The sequence below is a fragment of the Leuciscus leuciscus genome (genome assembly GCF_965113295.1).
Source record: "Leuciscus leuciscus genome assembly, chromosome: 16".
NCBI lineage: Eukaryota > Metazoa > Chordata > Actinopteri > Cypriniformes > Leuciscidae > Leuciscus > Leuciscus leuciscus.
In genome coordinates, this window is record NC_138740.1 from 2,502,075 (window position 1) to 2,518,339 (window position 16,265).

A 16,265-nucleotide genomic window follows, 5' to 3' on the forward strand; every position below is an offset into this window, starting at 1 on the left:
GCCCCGCCCTCGTCATCAGAGAAGAGAAGAGATGCTGCAAGAGGAACTTATTCTGAATCAACATTATTAACACAATAATAAATCATTTAGAATAAACACTGCAATATTCTATAAAAAACAAACAAACAGGAGTTGTCCATTTTTATTACATTTCAACTTTAATCCAAATTAAGCCAAATGTAAAGATTTGTATATTAAAAAAACAATCAACAGATTAATCTACTGGGTGGACGGCAAGATTTTCAGTGAAGTAAAGTCATTTCATATAAATAATACTACAATTTATTTTGTTTAGCGCCTTTAAAATTTCATTTCTCAAAGCGCTTTACAACACAAGCAAGCACAACAATATAGAGACAGAGCGTATTTAGGCCACGCCCACACCGGGGGGGGAAACAATCCAACCGTCTCCGTTGACTTTGCATTGCGAGACGCTGCCTCCTCGTCATTTACAACATTGTCAAAACAAAACAATGTCTAAAAGCTGCTGTGTGACAAGGTGTACAGCAAACAAGCTAAATAACCCAGAAATAAAAAATGCATAAGCTGTCGACCCCAAAAAATGGTTGTTTCAGGACATAAAAGTGGATCAATTGAGACAGAGCGCAACTAGTTCTTGAACTACTCTGAGAACTACGCCCACTGGAACGGCGACAGTGCATACTGTCAAAATGCTACAGCTTAGCTTACATAAATATAATATATAAAACTGACATTTGGATATTTGACTTACCAGTGACAAAATGTTTAATGCACACGTAGACATACTGAGTGTCAGGATCCCACAATTTACCCATTCTTCCTGCTGATACTTCACGTATTATTGCCTGTATCCACTTTTGTCTCCTTAAAGGCTGGCTTTTACGGTTCGGAAGCTTATAAAAATGTATTTCTGGGTTATTTAGCTTGTTTGCTGTACACCTCGTCACACAGCAGCTTTTAGGCATTTTTCTGTCTTTTGTTATAAGTCATAAATGACAAGGAGGCAGCCTCTCGCAATGCAAAGTCAATGGAGACGGTTGGATTGTTTTCCCCCCCGGTGGGCGTGCTCTTCAGATTATGACGCGTTGGGCTCTGTCTCTATAACTTAAAACACAAAGTAGAGAGCAAAAAAAGATATAACACTGAATTAATAAACAACAAAATAAGTCAATTAAAAGCAATCCTGAAATAAAAAGTTTTAAGACTCGATTTAAAAATGACTAATGAGTATATGCATACAGCTTCGTGACGTTAATGTTGGTAATATCTAGGCTTGGGTATCGAGTATCGATTGGATCCGGGACTAGCTTTGCGATTTTCCCGGAATCGTTCAAAAGTTTAAATTTCGATTCCTAGTTTCGATTCACAGTCCGCCGACCGGAAGAAGAAACCGCTGTCTAAGTCATTTCTAGCCCTATTCTGAACTGAAGTAACTACCTAATCGATTTCAAACTGCCAAATGTTAACTCGCTGAACACTGACAGCTGTAGCCTACTTCCCCACATTAGTTAAACATTTGTAAACTGTAACGTACACACGGCATGGTAAATGCGTGTACTAGCACAGGTGTAAGCGTATATGGATTGTTATGCTAAACTGCGAACCGATACATTTTATGAGACGCTGTGTGAGTTGCCTTATTAACTCACACAGCGTCTCATAAAATTTATTCAGAGCAAACAACCCTGACGTTAAACCTTAAAAACTTACTTATATGATGTTTTCTTATTCTTCGGTATCTTGCAAGTTGCAACCATTTTCTCTCGTCCTCTGCTCTTCTTTTTTAAAACTGCGCGCGATGCCGGCGAACGTAAAAAAAAAAAAATTTATAAACACATTTACACATGAGTGTAAACAACCTTATTTAGCCTATTTTACCTGATAGCCCATTTTAGCTGTGAAAATAGCAATTGATGGAGAAGGTCAGACTATTTCCTTCAGAAAGACCGTTGGTTAGCTAGCTCATTTAAAATATCCTAAAAAATGTTGTTTAAAATAGATTTGATATTTATATTGTAGTTGAAAACAGCTCTGTGAGAAATTCATAGTAAAGTTCATAAAAAGTAAAAAGTTCATAAAATTAAAATTTATCTAAACTTTTTTGACCCTGCCTCTTAAAAGAATCGGAATCGAGAATCGTTAGGAAACGGAATCGAAACAAGGAATCGTAATCGTTCAAATTCAAACGATACCCAACCCTAGTAATATCCTAATGCCTAGTTGTCCACTTTCAGTAGTTTAGAGCTAAACAATCAAGCAGTTGAGAAAAGCTATATGGTATATAGGGCTGTCACTTTTGAGAAAAATCAAATTCGAACGGATATCAAATATCAAGCAATGTATTGTAAATGTAAAATGTTAAATTAAGTTAACGAACAACCTCGATACATCAGGAAACGCCACATAGTCGCTGAATTTCACTGCGCTTCATGAAGAGTTTTTCTTTTGCGTAAAAAAGCCGTTCGCTGGAGATGTGTTAAAAGATAGCGGAGTGCATTCATGATTAGGCTACCGGTATAATAATCCTCCTGGCGCCGGGTCTGAGTGAGTAATGTACTCTCTTACTTCTTTGATGAACATTAATGACACTTTAAGACCAGCCGCTGCTGACAGAGACGCGATCTGACACGCGTCCCATTTTCTCACAAATCCCTACGTTCATTTAAGACTTTATTTAAATAATTTAAGACTGCTCTTATGAGGACACTCGACAAAACGGACATTTGGCATAATTTGTGTGTTATGGTTTGTTCAAGCCTGAAAGAGAACTCGATACTAGGCTGCACGATATTGGAAAAAAATTACATTGCGATATTTGTTTTCCCAACGATATATATTGCGATATTGCGAGCCATCAATCCAGGCTAAAGTCAATAATTACCATTCCATGATATTAATAATTTCACTAATAAGCAAGCTTCATTACAAGTGACAAAAAGGTCACTTAATATTTTATTCCAAAATTAGAACATATTTCTGTCAGAATTCTATTGCAATCCAACGTGGCGGCGCTCTTAACAGATGTTTGTTTGTTCATTAGGCTATAATTCCTCAAAATAAGTAAAAAAAAAATCTCTCTCTCTCTCTCTCTCTCTCTCAATGTTTTCGGTGCTGATGCAGTGACGCATTCATGTAAACGGCACCTAAAAGCTGTCACAAAGAACCAGCAAAAGTAATGATTATGAATATGTAAAATATTGCAATGAGACATTTTAATTGTCTATTAATAAACAAGTGTTTTCTGTGTCGGCTGCAAAGATGAAGTTGACGATAGGTTGACTCGCGATCTTCGCAGTAGGCCTAGTGAACGCGCCGGAGAGAAATACACATTTGATACGGATTACATTGTTTTATTTTGTTTTGAATGGTTCTGTTTAAAAGTAGAGATTTCTGTAGATAATAGATAGGCTATATTTAATTTTTTTTTAGGTGTGTGAGGCGAGTAGGCTACCTTATACGCTGTGTTTCAGTTCATGGATGATAGCTTGCTCCAGTTCAGGCGCTGGCGCCTCCGTGTCGTGATTATCTATTGTCTGCTATATTTACTTTTTATTTATTAAATCTAGGAAATGAAACCCAGATTAAAATTAAGATACAATTAATACAAAACGAAATTCGCTTTAACGGTGCATTAAGCAAGATTCTGAGTTTTTGCAGAACTATGCCACCTCTGGCGGCAAGTGAAACTGCAGCCAGAGATGTGCACGCTCATGGACCACACACGCACGCTTGCACGAGCACGAGCTGTTCATAACCAAAGGAGCATCAGCCGCAAATCTTTTGTTTACAATCTTAATGTCTTCAGAGGTAATAAAGTTATAAATCTGCAAGTCATTTTAAATATGTGAAAGGAAAGGCAATTGAGTAAATTACACACTTATGTGTGAGGGAAAAACGGGGGTAGTAGAAAACTTCGTTTTTTATTTCCATCTATCTCCATGTTGAACTGTGTTATGTGTTTACTGTATCCACTTATGATTGTATTATTATGGAAACACGTTCATGAACAATATAAGTTGTTACTTTGTAAAAGCTCAAAGCACAGTCGGTCAAAAAAGTACACTCAATTGTCTCAAGGTAATAAACAATTAAATGGCACTATGACGTTACCATAAAAGCCAAACAGGCTAATCCGCCGAAGATTTGCGGGGGTTTAGCCTGTTTTATTGATCTGCTAAGTAGCATATTCCAATAGCAATACATCCTAATTAAGCAGTAATTTGCTCAAAATTTGTGTCTAATTATCTAACTTATATATCAGCATTTTATATCACACTCAAGATATTTGAACTGTTTTAATCGAATAGCAAATCATTCCCTATGTTTACTCTCGTCTTATTCCGACGCCTGTCTGAGTCCAATTTTGCCCTTTTGGTTGCACTAGAGACAAGTTTTCTTTTTTTTTATCTTGCGTGGAGTTTGCGTTGGTGTTTGAAATGAACTACAAGCAGGTCTCTTACAATCCATCTTCTACGGAGAATGCCGGCGAATACACAAACCTGCCAGACATAGCTATGTGAGCGTGCCGTGAACGCGCATGACGTCACGCCCAGTCTAAAATTCCGGCCCGAATCCCTCTTATTTATTTTACTTTACAGGATTATAGAGACAATCTCAGTGATCAGAGAAGGGCTCATTCAGCCCATCAGGCAATTGTTTAAGCATGTATGGGTTAGAAAACGGGTATTTTTAACATGAAAAGTTGCTTAATGCACCTTTAAAGAAAGGCTTTGTGCTTTCTGTTTGAGGTCTCTGTGAAAGTTTTAAAGCAGTCTTTTAGTGCCGCTTTCAGAGCGTTCGCGTCCGTTACGGAGAACTGTCACGTAACATTGTTTTTTCCTCATAAATGCGAACACGAAAAATAAAAGACAAAAGACTTTTTAAAAAAGACAAACATCCACAACTTTTTAACAATCCAGGCAAAGTACCTCTTTTTGGTCAACATCCTCCTTTTTGTAGCCGGAATAGTCTCAAATAGCTGATTTTGACTTTCTTTTTGGTACGAAATCATTCTCTTAATACACCATGGGTGCTACTACCCTTCACATCGCATGTTCCGGCGATGTGACTATCGCTCATGCGCACATCACGATGTCGATGTTAAAACAGAATATCCTTCAGCCCTACTCGATACTGACACGCGTCTTTTCTGTGGGTCGTGTGTGTGTGTGTAATAGGCAGGAATTACAGCGTCTTGTCTTGTCGTTATCTTCCATTTTCAAAACAAGCTGGCTATTGGCTATTATTATTCGCTTGATTTGGTCATGGGCCTACGCTACAATACGTTTAGAGCGGCCGCTACTGGATGAGATGGCAAACAATAAAATAAAAAGCAAACGGTCTAATCATAGACTGTAAAAAATGCGCAAAACATGGCACTTTAAAAACCGGATAGTTTATTTATAGTTCGATTTCGGATATTTCACGTCATGTTTGAATGCATATTCGAATATCGAATTAAAAGTGACAACCCTAATGGTATATATTGTTTGATTTATGTGAGAGTATTGTACATTTGATGTATTTGTAGGTTTTTTTTAATGTGTGATTTAATGTTAATAATATTCATCTTGTTTATTCATGTGTAATATTCATCTGTCCTAACATCAAGTTCTTCAGATCTGTTGTGTTCGTTTGTGAAAGGCCTGGAAGATTGTTAGTGAAGTTTATCTTTAAGTGCTTTTGTAATTGCTTAGAAAATGGCAAAGTATTTAATTCTTGCTTCAAATGTCAGAAGAAAACATCCGTGATGAATGTTGCCAATGTCGTCGTGTTCTCTCAGGTGTTTCGGACCGATTTCATCACAGCCATGAAGTTGCCTGATTCCGCCCAGCTGAGCCCGGAGGAGTTCTGCTTCCTGTCGGACCCCTGGAGGCAGGAGTGGGAGAAGGGTGTGCAGGTGCCCGCCAGCCTAGAGGCCATTCCCCAGCCCGTGGTCAGGTGAGGTCCCGCCAGACCAGAAATACTGCTTTTCTTACTTAGTATTTTTGTCTTGTTTCCAGTCCAAATATCAAAAAATTCTTAAATCAAGATGCATTTACTAAAGTAGTAAAATACCATAAGATATTATGTCCTGTTTTCTGGGGAAATAAATCACAATTAAAGGGATATTTCACCGCTGGAAAGATGAATGTGTATTTAAATTGTGTCATTTATGTAGAAATGTGAAATTATTTTAGAAGTTGGTGCCTTCTAGACTGAGAAAAGCCTGAAAATGTATTTTTGGCTCATGTGGATGAAAGACTACAACTCCCAGAATGCACTTGCTTCGCTGCCCTAACGAGGACACTCCCAAGCCACGCCTACCGGTTACAGAGGGCAGTGTCGGAAGAAATGATACAACTAGGCTACTAGTCGACTCGAAACTGAAAAGACGGTGTTTTATGGTGAGATCCCCCTATGGGCGGGTTGAAGACATGCGGAACGAGCTCCTCCTACTGGCTGTAGTCTCTCGCCTCAGGACACAAGAGCCTCTGATGAGCTAAATGACGATTTTTGCGTCATCTGAGGTTTTTTTCCAGACACACAATACAGAAATCTCTGGTCTCAGGGGGACATGAGGGAGAGAAGGACGGTCATCCGAGAATACTACCGGGTTTCTACTGATACAAAGCGTAATGCTAATCGGTGAAGGATCCCTTTAAGTGAGTTGATGCTTAAAAAAAGCTAAATTAACTGCCAATGGGGTCAGAAATATAATCATAATTCAAACAGAAACTAGATTATTTTTCTAACCCCATTGGCAGATAATTTAGCTTTTTTTACGCATCAACTCACTTAATTTTTATTTATTTCCCCAGAAAACAAGACATAATATCTTATGGCCTTTTACTACTTTAGTAAATGCATCTTGATTTAAGATTTTTTTTATATTTGGACTGGAAACGACAAAAATACTAAGTAAGCAAAGCATTTTTTGCAGTGTGGGCGATATTTCGAATATTAGCGATGATATCGCAATCATTTTGACGACGATATAAAATTAAAAAATATCGTGAATATCGAATATTTCAAATGCCTTCTCTTGCAGTGTGCTATATGCCAGAAATAGTAAAAATTGGGAAGAAACATCAGCGATCACGTTTCACATAGCCAAAGATATGATACCTGTCGGTACCGTGGAAAACCTGCTAAAGGCAATCGATCCTCCATACAATTTGCCTTGCCGTAAATACTTTTCCCAGGATGCGCTCCCGAAACCGCATTTTAAAGCTGGCAAACAGCTGTCACAGAAGCTTTCTCAGATAACGCACTTCGTAACCACTTCCGATCTAAGGACGAGCCAAACCTGCGAAAAACTTATCCCAGTTTAATTATTTTACCCAGTTGCACAGTGTAAAATGTGAATTGCACGCATGTAAAAAGTTGACAAGAATGCACTTTCTGTACTTGTTTTGCACTACTTCAGTTACATTTACATGTGTTGATAGTGTACATAAAAAGCAGTAAGTGATCACATGGTCTAGATTTTGAATTTAAATGCTTAAATTTGCACTAAACATTTTGTATTTACTTTGTAACACTTTGTAATAGCTGTTCTATCTAAATAGTTTTTGTTGTTTTTTAATGGGGGCAAAAGAAAATCATGTTTTTTATTATTTAAAAGTAAATGCAAACATATCGAGATATATATCGAATATCGTAATTTTTTCAATGACATTTTTTTCATGATTTGACAGCGTTACACGCCACAGTTGATTTTACACGCATTTGGCGAGTGTTCATTTCAAACCCTGAATATGCATATATACTCTGACGAGAGCTGGGTGATATATATATAAAAAAAAGAGACATGAAACACTCCACTTCTAGTCACTACATCTACATATTGTTCATCAAAAACACCAGACGCTCATCTCTATCTGCAGCGAGTGCTGAGCACTTTCTGTTGCCTGTGTTTCAGCTGATGTAACACACACTCTCACACACACACACACACTTTGGTCAAGTGTGTCGTTGCATGACTTTTGCCACTAACTGAGAGTGTTTTCATCACCAGGGAACCCATTTTTCAAATTACCAACTGATCCGCACCGCGCTGTACTGGATAAGCTAACAGAAACACACGCGTTAAGGCCCTTTCACACCGGACGCGTAACGAAAAAGCGAATAGTTCGCGTCAAAACCATTCACACGCGAATTTGCGACGTCTGTGACGTTCAGACCTTCAACATTCCAAAACTTTCGGACACTTCATCATCATCATCATCATCATCATCATCCAGTGAAGACGAGCTTTTCATTTTCTTTAAAAGACAGAAAAGAAGGTTTTGGGTGCACCCAATCTGCATTATGCTAATGTCCACTTTTAGTTTCCTTTTCCTCTCTCCTCTTTCCCACATAGGTGTCCCTGAGGTTTGTCCACAGTTTTTTTGCGTCTTCAACTAAACACAGTGCGTTTTGTAACATCAATACACATTACATGTAACACACTAGTAACAAGTTACAATCATTCGACTAGAAACTGTAGATATCACACAAAGAATGTATAGTAATACTAAAAGCAGCCCTAAATAGTCTCACTACATTTTTGTTACATGTTCAGAGTAAACACGGTCTCTGTCTCTATCTTTGACGATAATAGTGTTAGCTTTCTATCCCAAATGTAGTTTAGCCTGCTAGCCTACATAGCACAGGACTATACAACGACTAAAACTATCACACAACACACTCACAGTCGAGATAACCGAGTTGGTTGGCAATGCTACATTGTCTTTCAAATCGTTGTCCTTGTAGTCTGTGATTGGCTGAAGCCTTTTCTGTCGCCGCAAAAGTTTTAAAAAAAATCGACATCGAAGCGAAAAAAATAAAAGTTGTTTTTCCGCCGCAGCACATTCGCGTTCGGTGTGGAAGCACTCATTACACACACAGCTGATCAAAAATAAAACCATCGCGCGAATTATTCGTGCGTCAAAATCATAAATGTCTCTGCCTAACGAGATCTGTTAAGGCGAGACACGGCAGGCAAAAACATCGGGGGTTTTTTACTGGTCAATTTTGAGATTTTTGGATATTTGTCTTCAATAACATGTCTTCTTTCAGACTTGTGGTGAAAAAAAGTCCGAAATACACATTTAGGTCTTTATTTTACTACACTTTGTCTGTTCGCGTAGTAGATTTCTCATAAATTCAACAAAAGTTGTCGTTCTTAATCCTCCCGCTGCTCCGCGATCTCTGTCTGCTCCCTGTCATCACACACACCGCTGGAAAGCTCTCTCTCTCCTGTACAATGCTGTCGGATCCAAATATGGTCATTTCCTTTTTATCAGCAACCAATCGTGAAAGTAAAAGGGCTGAATGCGCAATCTCATTAGCTGATGATAAATCTTTAAAGCCTGTTTTCTCGAAATGACTTTTCTCTCATTCTCCAAGTCCGAAATCTCCACTTCAGTCGCACCGATATACACCAAACTCTCCAGTCCTGTACCTAGTTATATTATGAAGACATTTACAGAGGGATTTGTAGATATATTATTCCTAGCCTGATTTATATAACATTTTATTCCAAAAAACATGGCGAAAATAATTTTTTTAAGGCTATTGACAGTATATTCTGATTTACAGGATAACAAAAGTAGATATCCATAAATCTCTCTGTAATTTTTTTTCCCCATCTAATTTGTGAACACAATGAAAAAATAATTTTTAACCTGGCTTTATCCAATACTCAGATTTCGTTTTTTAAAATATATGCAAATTAGCGCATATTTAATTAGATATTGCCTAATTTGCATTTTTTTTCTCATCTTAATGTAGGTAATCAACTGGGAAAGTTTCAGGGTGATATCTGCTAGTTAAAATTTTTACCCTATTCATCTGTAGTGTCTCGCCTTAAGTGAGCAACTCAAGAAAAATAACGGAGTATGATGCACATATCACAATGATTTCCTGTTGTGCAGTAAACCCTGTCCTCTGAGCTTAACCTGAACCTGAAACTTTGAAGACTTGATGCATGCAGGATGAGTTGTGTGGGCATTGAAGTGTGTGTTTTCCCCCCAGGGAGCTTCCGGAGGTCAGTCGAATCCCATTCTTTTCACCGATCCAAGCCCGGGGCCAGTCAGAGTTTGGCTTCGGAGAGTCAAATGGTCTCGCTGAGCCCCTGAGCCGCTACGATCTGGATGATCTGGATGTGGCCTGGCTTGAACTGGTTAATACTGAATTCAGAGAGCTAGGTAATATTTATTGACCATCTAAAGCATTTTTCTTTAATGATGCAAGTTTGTTATTTTAAAACAAGACTTGGAATTCTTAGTGGAATTAGTCGAGTCACATGTATTTCTATTAGGGGTGAAACGATTCCCTCGTTTAATCAGTGCATCGATTACAAATCCTGACAATCTTGAAACATGCATTTTTGAATCGTGAATCATTTGTTCTGGTCAATAATTGATTTAAAATGATAAATGAATCACAATTCGATTCAATGCTTTAAAATATATAAGCATTCAATTATTACATGTGCGTATGAAAGTATAATTTCTACATTTCTACAGCTCAGACTTGCTCTGAAATGGTTAACTCCTGAGCAGTCGAAGTAAAACCCAGCTTATTCAAGGACACGCATTTATGGCATGGATAAAGAAAGGAGCTAAAACATAATGTGTCATAAAGTGTCTGAAATGTATTCGACAGTTCTGCTGAATGAGTAAAGAAATGTAACTTAATGCAGTGTTATGAACCGGGCTTGTCTTACTGTTCAGCGAAGAAAGGTTAGTTTAGGATTAGTTGAGAAGGTGCATGATATTCTAGGTTAGTCTGTCCATGTTTAATGTGTCTGAATAACTGTAGCCTTTACATTAACGGTTCAACACTATCCTTTACATTAACGGTTCAACACTAGCCTTTACATTAACGGTTCAACACTATCCTTTACATTAACGGTTCAACACTATCCTACGCAACAGTTAACATCAACTAACAATACTTTTAAGCCTTTTTTAAATCTTGGCTTATGCAAGTTTATACATATGACAATTTTAATAGGCTATTCAAATAAAGTAATGCAGCATTATTAAGAACTAGCATGATCAAACAAAAGGGATTTACGATAACGATAACTTTAAAAAGTAACATATATCGGCCGATACTGATATAGTGAGCGATATATTGTGCATCCCTATTTCACAATCTGACTAAAATACATTTAAATAATCCAATTTTACATTTTTTTATTTAAAAAATAAGAAACATTTAAATAATCCTATGAATTCACTTAAAAATGCAGGATCGAATCACATTGAGTCTCATTGTCTTGAATTGAATCCTTCCGAATTTGCAAAAATAGATATTTTACTCTATTGTGTTTGTGCTGTGATATGTTGTAGATGTTTGTAGGAGATCATATTTTAGCTGCTGGCAATAGTAAAGCATAGACATTTCAAAATAAGAGTCCTGGTGTATTCAGGCTTGTTTATAATGAAACAATAATTTTTTTTACATTTACACATTCAAATGATTTTAAACGCGGAAGAAGAGGCGAAAATCAGGACTCGCACGTTATCTGTGCACACATACAATCCATGGCTCAAAAACCGTAAATGATCCGAACCGTGAGTTTTGTGATCCGTTGCACAACTACTACTGTCTCTGTTATGTGTATATACTGTGGTAAACGAGTCATGTGAATAATACAATGCTTAGTAATACAATGGTGCTGAGTTTTGTGATCCGTTGCAGCACTAGAGTCCCGATTCTCTTCTCTTCTTCACCTGTGTGTGTGTGTGTGTGTGTGTGTCCTGTGTTCACCTCTCCTCTTCTCTTCTTCACCTGTGTGTGTGTGTGTGTGTGTCCTGTGTTCTCCTCTCCTCTTCTTCACCTGTGTGTGTGTGTGTGTGTGTGTGTGTGTGTGTCCTGTGTTCACCTCTCCTCTTCTCTTCTTCACCTGTGTGTGTGTGTGTGTGTGTGTGTGTGTGTCCTGTGTTCTCCTCTCCTCTTCTTCACCTGTGTGTGTGTGTGTGTGTGTGTGTCCTGTGTTCACCTCTCCTCTTCTCTTCTTCACCTGTGTGTGTGTGTGTGTCCTGTGTTCTCCTCACATCTCCTCTTCTTCACCTGTGTGTGTGTGTGTGTGTGTGTGTGTCCTGTGTTCTCCTCTTCTCTTCTTCACCTGTGTGTGTGTGTGTGTGTGTGTGTGTGTGTGTGTGTCCTGTGTTCTCCTCTCCTCTTCTTCACCTGTGTGTGTGTGTGTGTGTCCTGTGTTCACCTCTCCTCTTCTCTTCTTCACCTGTGTGTGTGTGTGTGTCCTGTGTTCTCCTCTCCTCTTCTTCACCTGTGTGTGTGTGTGTCCTGTGTTCACCTCTCCTCTCCTCTTCTTCACCTGTGTGTGTGTGTGTGTCCTGTGTTCTCCTCTCCTCTTCTTCACCTGTGTGTGTGTGTGTCCTGTGTTCACCTCTCCTCTCCTCTTCTTCACCTGTGTGTGTGTGTGTGTCCTGTGTTCTCCTCTCCTCTTCTTCACCTGTGTGTGTGTGTGTGTGTGTGTCCTGTGTTCACCTCTCCTCTTCTTCACCTGTGTGTGTGTGTCCTGTGTTCACCTCTCCTCTTCTTCACCTGTGTGTGTGTGTCCTGTGTTCACCTCTCCTCTTCTTCACCTGTGTGTGTGTGTGTGTGTGTGTGTGTCCTGTGTTCACCTCTCCTCTTCTTCACCTGTGTGTGTGTGTCCTGTGTTCACCTCTCCTCTTCTTCACCTGTGTGTGTGTGTCCTGTGTTCACCTCTCCTCTTCTTCACCTGTGTGTGTGTGTGTGTGTGTGTGTCCTGTGTTCACCTCTCCTCTTCTTCACCTGTGTGTGTGTGTGTGTGTGTGTGTCCTGTGTTCACCTCTCCTCTTCTTCACCTGTGTGTGTGTGTCCTGTGTTCACCTCTCCTCTTCTTCACCTGTGTGTGTGTGTCCTGTGTTCACCTCTCCTCTTCTTCACCTGTGTGTGTGTGTGTGTGTGTGTGTGTGTGTCCTGTGTTCACCTCTCCTCTTCTCTTCTTCACCTGTGTGTGTGTGTGTGTCCTGTGTTCTCCTCTCCTCTTCTTCACCTGTGTGTGTGTGTGTGTGTCCTGTGTTCACCTCTCCTCTTCTTCACCTGTGTGTGTGTGTCCTGTGTTCACCTCTCCTCTTCTTCACCTGTATGTGTGTGTGTGTCCTGTGTTCACCTCTCCTCTTCTTCACCTGTGTGTGTGTCCTCAGCGCTGCCGGAGCTGGACGAGCTCACCATGGAGCAGGTTGTGCTGGAGCTGGAGAGCCGGTGTCAGCAGAACATGCAGCGGGCCATCGAGACGGAGGAGGGCCTGGGCATCGAGTACGACGAGGACGTGGTCTGTGACGTGTGCCGCTCGCCCGAGGGGGAGGACAGCAACGAGATGGTTTTCTGTGACAAGTGCAACGTTTGTGTGCACCAGGTATTCCATCAAACAAATTACCCACATTGCATAGAGACAGAGCGCATTTAGGCCACGCCCACACCGGGGGGGAGACAATCCAACCGTCTCCATTGACTTTGCATTGCGAGAAGCTGCTGTGTCCAGCAAACAAGCTAAACAACCCAGAAACAAGTTTTTATAAGTTGTCGACCTCAAAAAACTAGTGTTTAAGGACACAAAAGTGGATACAGGCACTTGAGAGAGAGCGCAGCGTGTCATATTACTCTGAGAACTAACTTACGCCCACTGGAGGCGACCGGATAGCTTAGCTTACAGAAATATAATATATAAAACTTGACATTTGGATATTTGACTTACCAGTGACTAAATGTTTACTGCACACATAGTGTATTTTTAGTGCACACTGAGTGTCAGGATCCCACAATTTGCCCATTTATTCCAGCCTGAATCCACTTTTGTGTTCTTAAACGCTCATTTTTTGGGGTCGACAGCTTATAAAAATGTATTTCTGTTTTTTTTAGCTTGTTTACACCTTGTCACACAGTCGCTTTTAGACATTGTTTATGACGCGTGTCGTCTATAGTAGACTCTGTCTCTATTGAGTCTACTGCCAATGCTTGAGCGCTGGAATTAAAGTCACCATAAAATCAAGATCGACAATTCTTTTCTTTTTTTTTTGCAGGATGTTGCAGTGTTTAGCATACAAGTTTTATTTAATTTTGTTTTTTTGAGCATACAAGATTTATCCGTGCACATCTTTATTATTTGAAAAAAAATGTAATCAAAAGTGTTAACCAGAGTCCTGCACGGGTCCGATTGTGTAAATCCGCACCCACCCGTACCCGCAGTGCTTAAAGCCGCATCCGACCCGTTTTCCGACAGCAGCACTAATTAAAATCCGCACCCGACCCGCTTAACATAGAACCGACACCCGACCCGCACCCGAAATAAAATCAGTTTAGACTATCACATTATAGACACACTTACAAACATGTTTATTGCCAGGTAATACAGAAGTTATTACACGACAATTAACACAAGGACAACTTCAGCCGAAGCTGTCAGAAGAACATGCTAACGTTACCACAAAACTAAGTACCCGTATAACATTTTACCAATCGAACAGAGTCGCGGCTACAACACTATATGCCACGCAACTTCGTCTAGCCTACATCTGACAATGTTGGGTTCAAACACACCACACCACACCAGTGGTGTAGTCTACGTGATACGCAGGTATACGCCGTATACCCACTAGAAAAGGCCAAGGATTTGCGTATACCCACTTAAAAAAAGCGTGAGGATACGTATCAACTTCGTTTTGTGTCAGAACTTTCACTTTCATTCATAAATTCACCCCGTCTGTGTTTGCGAAGCGACGGATCGAATCGCGGAATCCAGTCACAAATGGAACTTGCTATATAAAGCAGAACGTCACGGAATTAGGCTATTTTTGAATGAATAAATCAAAAGTAGCTGCTGTACAATGAATCAAATCTCGATATGGACTAGTGTCTATGAATATTAAAGCTAAAAGAGACTGCAATTGTTCTACGCGTCTCTGGGAATGAGCGCTCAGTTTGCTCCACTACACATACACACACACACACACACACACACACACACACACACACACACACACACACACACAGAAGCACGCGTGACTCACGCTCGTGGTGTTTTCAGCGTTTCACTGTATTGAGACATGATGTAGGCTACACATGTGCACTTCATCGCAGAGCTGCTATGAGAGTCACTTGATGAGAATTTCACCATTTCATTTGATAAAACTATCGTCATTCATTCGTTTCATATACACACAGAAACTGTTATGTCTTTACGACAACCTGTCAAAATAAAAGTTCTGTATAACTTGAAGAAATTATAACAGAAATATATTACTATTGCACAGAGTATACTTCAGGCCTAATAATAATAATAATAGTTTATTAAAACACACAGAAACTCAAATGTCTACAACCCACCAAAATAAAAGTTCGGTCTAACTCAAATTAATTAGAAAGGAATTGCACAGTAAAATGTATTTTAAAATAAAAAATTTTTCAAAAACACCATTTCTAAAAGTAAATTTGTATTTGTGCCTATAATGTTTTTTTTTTATTATTGTTGATAATTGTCAACTGATAAAACCTGTGCTTCAGGGACCATATAATCATATAACAAATAAATAAGTTGATAACACTTAGTATTTCATAATGCTCTCAATTACATGTCGATGCATACTGTATGCATTAGTGAGTGTGGTGGTGCTTATGGGGTGACGCTCTGGGCTGGGTGAGTGTATGCGGCGGGGGGGGGGGGTGTTATATTAGAGTATACTCACTACAAAAAACTAGACTACACCACTGCACCACACGTACTTATCAGTGTTAAATTAGAAAGATACTGTTCGATAGAACTGCTTTGTTACCACAGTTATCTGTGCTTCCTCAGCGATGAAGTCCCACATGTGCGGCTATCCAACACGAACATGCAGCAAAGCCTTTCACAATATTGTTTTCTTCAGATAACTCCAAATTTCTCCCACACACTGGACTTGATTTTTGATGACGTATTGTCGACAACTTTACCATCTCCACTAGCTATTCTTTTCTTCAACTCCTCAGCATCCATCTCGACGACTGCAAGCAGATCGCGCGCGCGGTTATGAGGAATTGTTTAAAGTGAAAGTAGGTATAGAGACTCCTGGGAGGGCGTGGCCACAAATAAACTGATGTGGATTTTAAATTATTTTATCAACTTGAAATACAGGCATATATTTGTAGATGTGTTCCTAAAAATATGTATATATTTTTACGTTTGCACGTGATTGTTTTAAACCCGTGTTTAGACCCGTGTCCGACCCGACCCGCACCCGTATCCGACACAGTTGGATATTGTTACCCGAACCCGTGGAGGA

General features: G+C 39.4%; 1 protein-coding gene and 1 long non-coding RNA gene across 4 annotated transcripts in view; one reads left to right on the top strand and one right to left on the bottom strand.

Moving 5' to 3' along the window:
• The window catches only part of jade2 (jade family PHD finger 2), a 74,927-nt gene that overhangs the window by 15,024 nt on the left and 43,638 nt on the right, over window positions 1–16,265 (top strand). For all 3 annotated transcript variants that reach the window (XM_082141266.1, XM_082141267.1, XM_082141265.1), the window contains exons 4-6: window positions 5,765–5,922; window positions 9,982–10,154; window positions 13,152–13,363. In XM_082141266.1, the coding sequence (XP_081997392.1) occupies window positions 5,765–5,922; window positions 9,982–10,154; window positions 13,152–13,363 (543 nt within the window). The remainder of the gene's footprint in view (window positions 1–5,764; window positions 5,923–9,981; window positions 10,155–13,151; window positions 13,364–16,265) is intronic.
• LOC309478020 lies at window positions 114–5,758 on the bottom strand. The gene is made up of 2 exons (XR_014198758.1): window positions 4,698–5,758; window positions 114–3,600 (listed from the first exon to the last, which is right to left on the bottom strand). It is a non-coding gene; the product is annotated as an uncharacterized lncRNA (long non-coding RNA).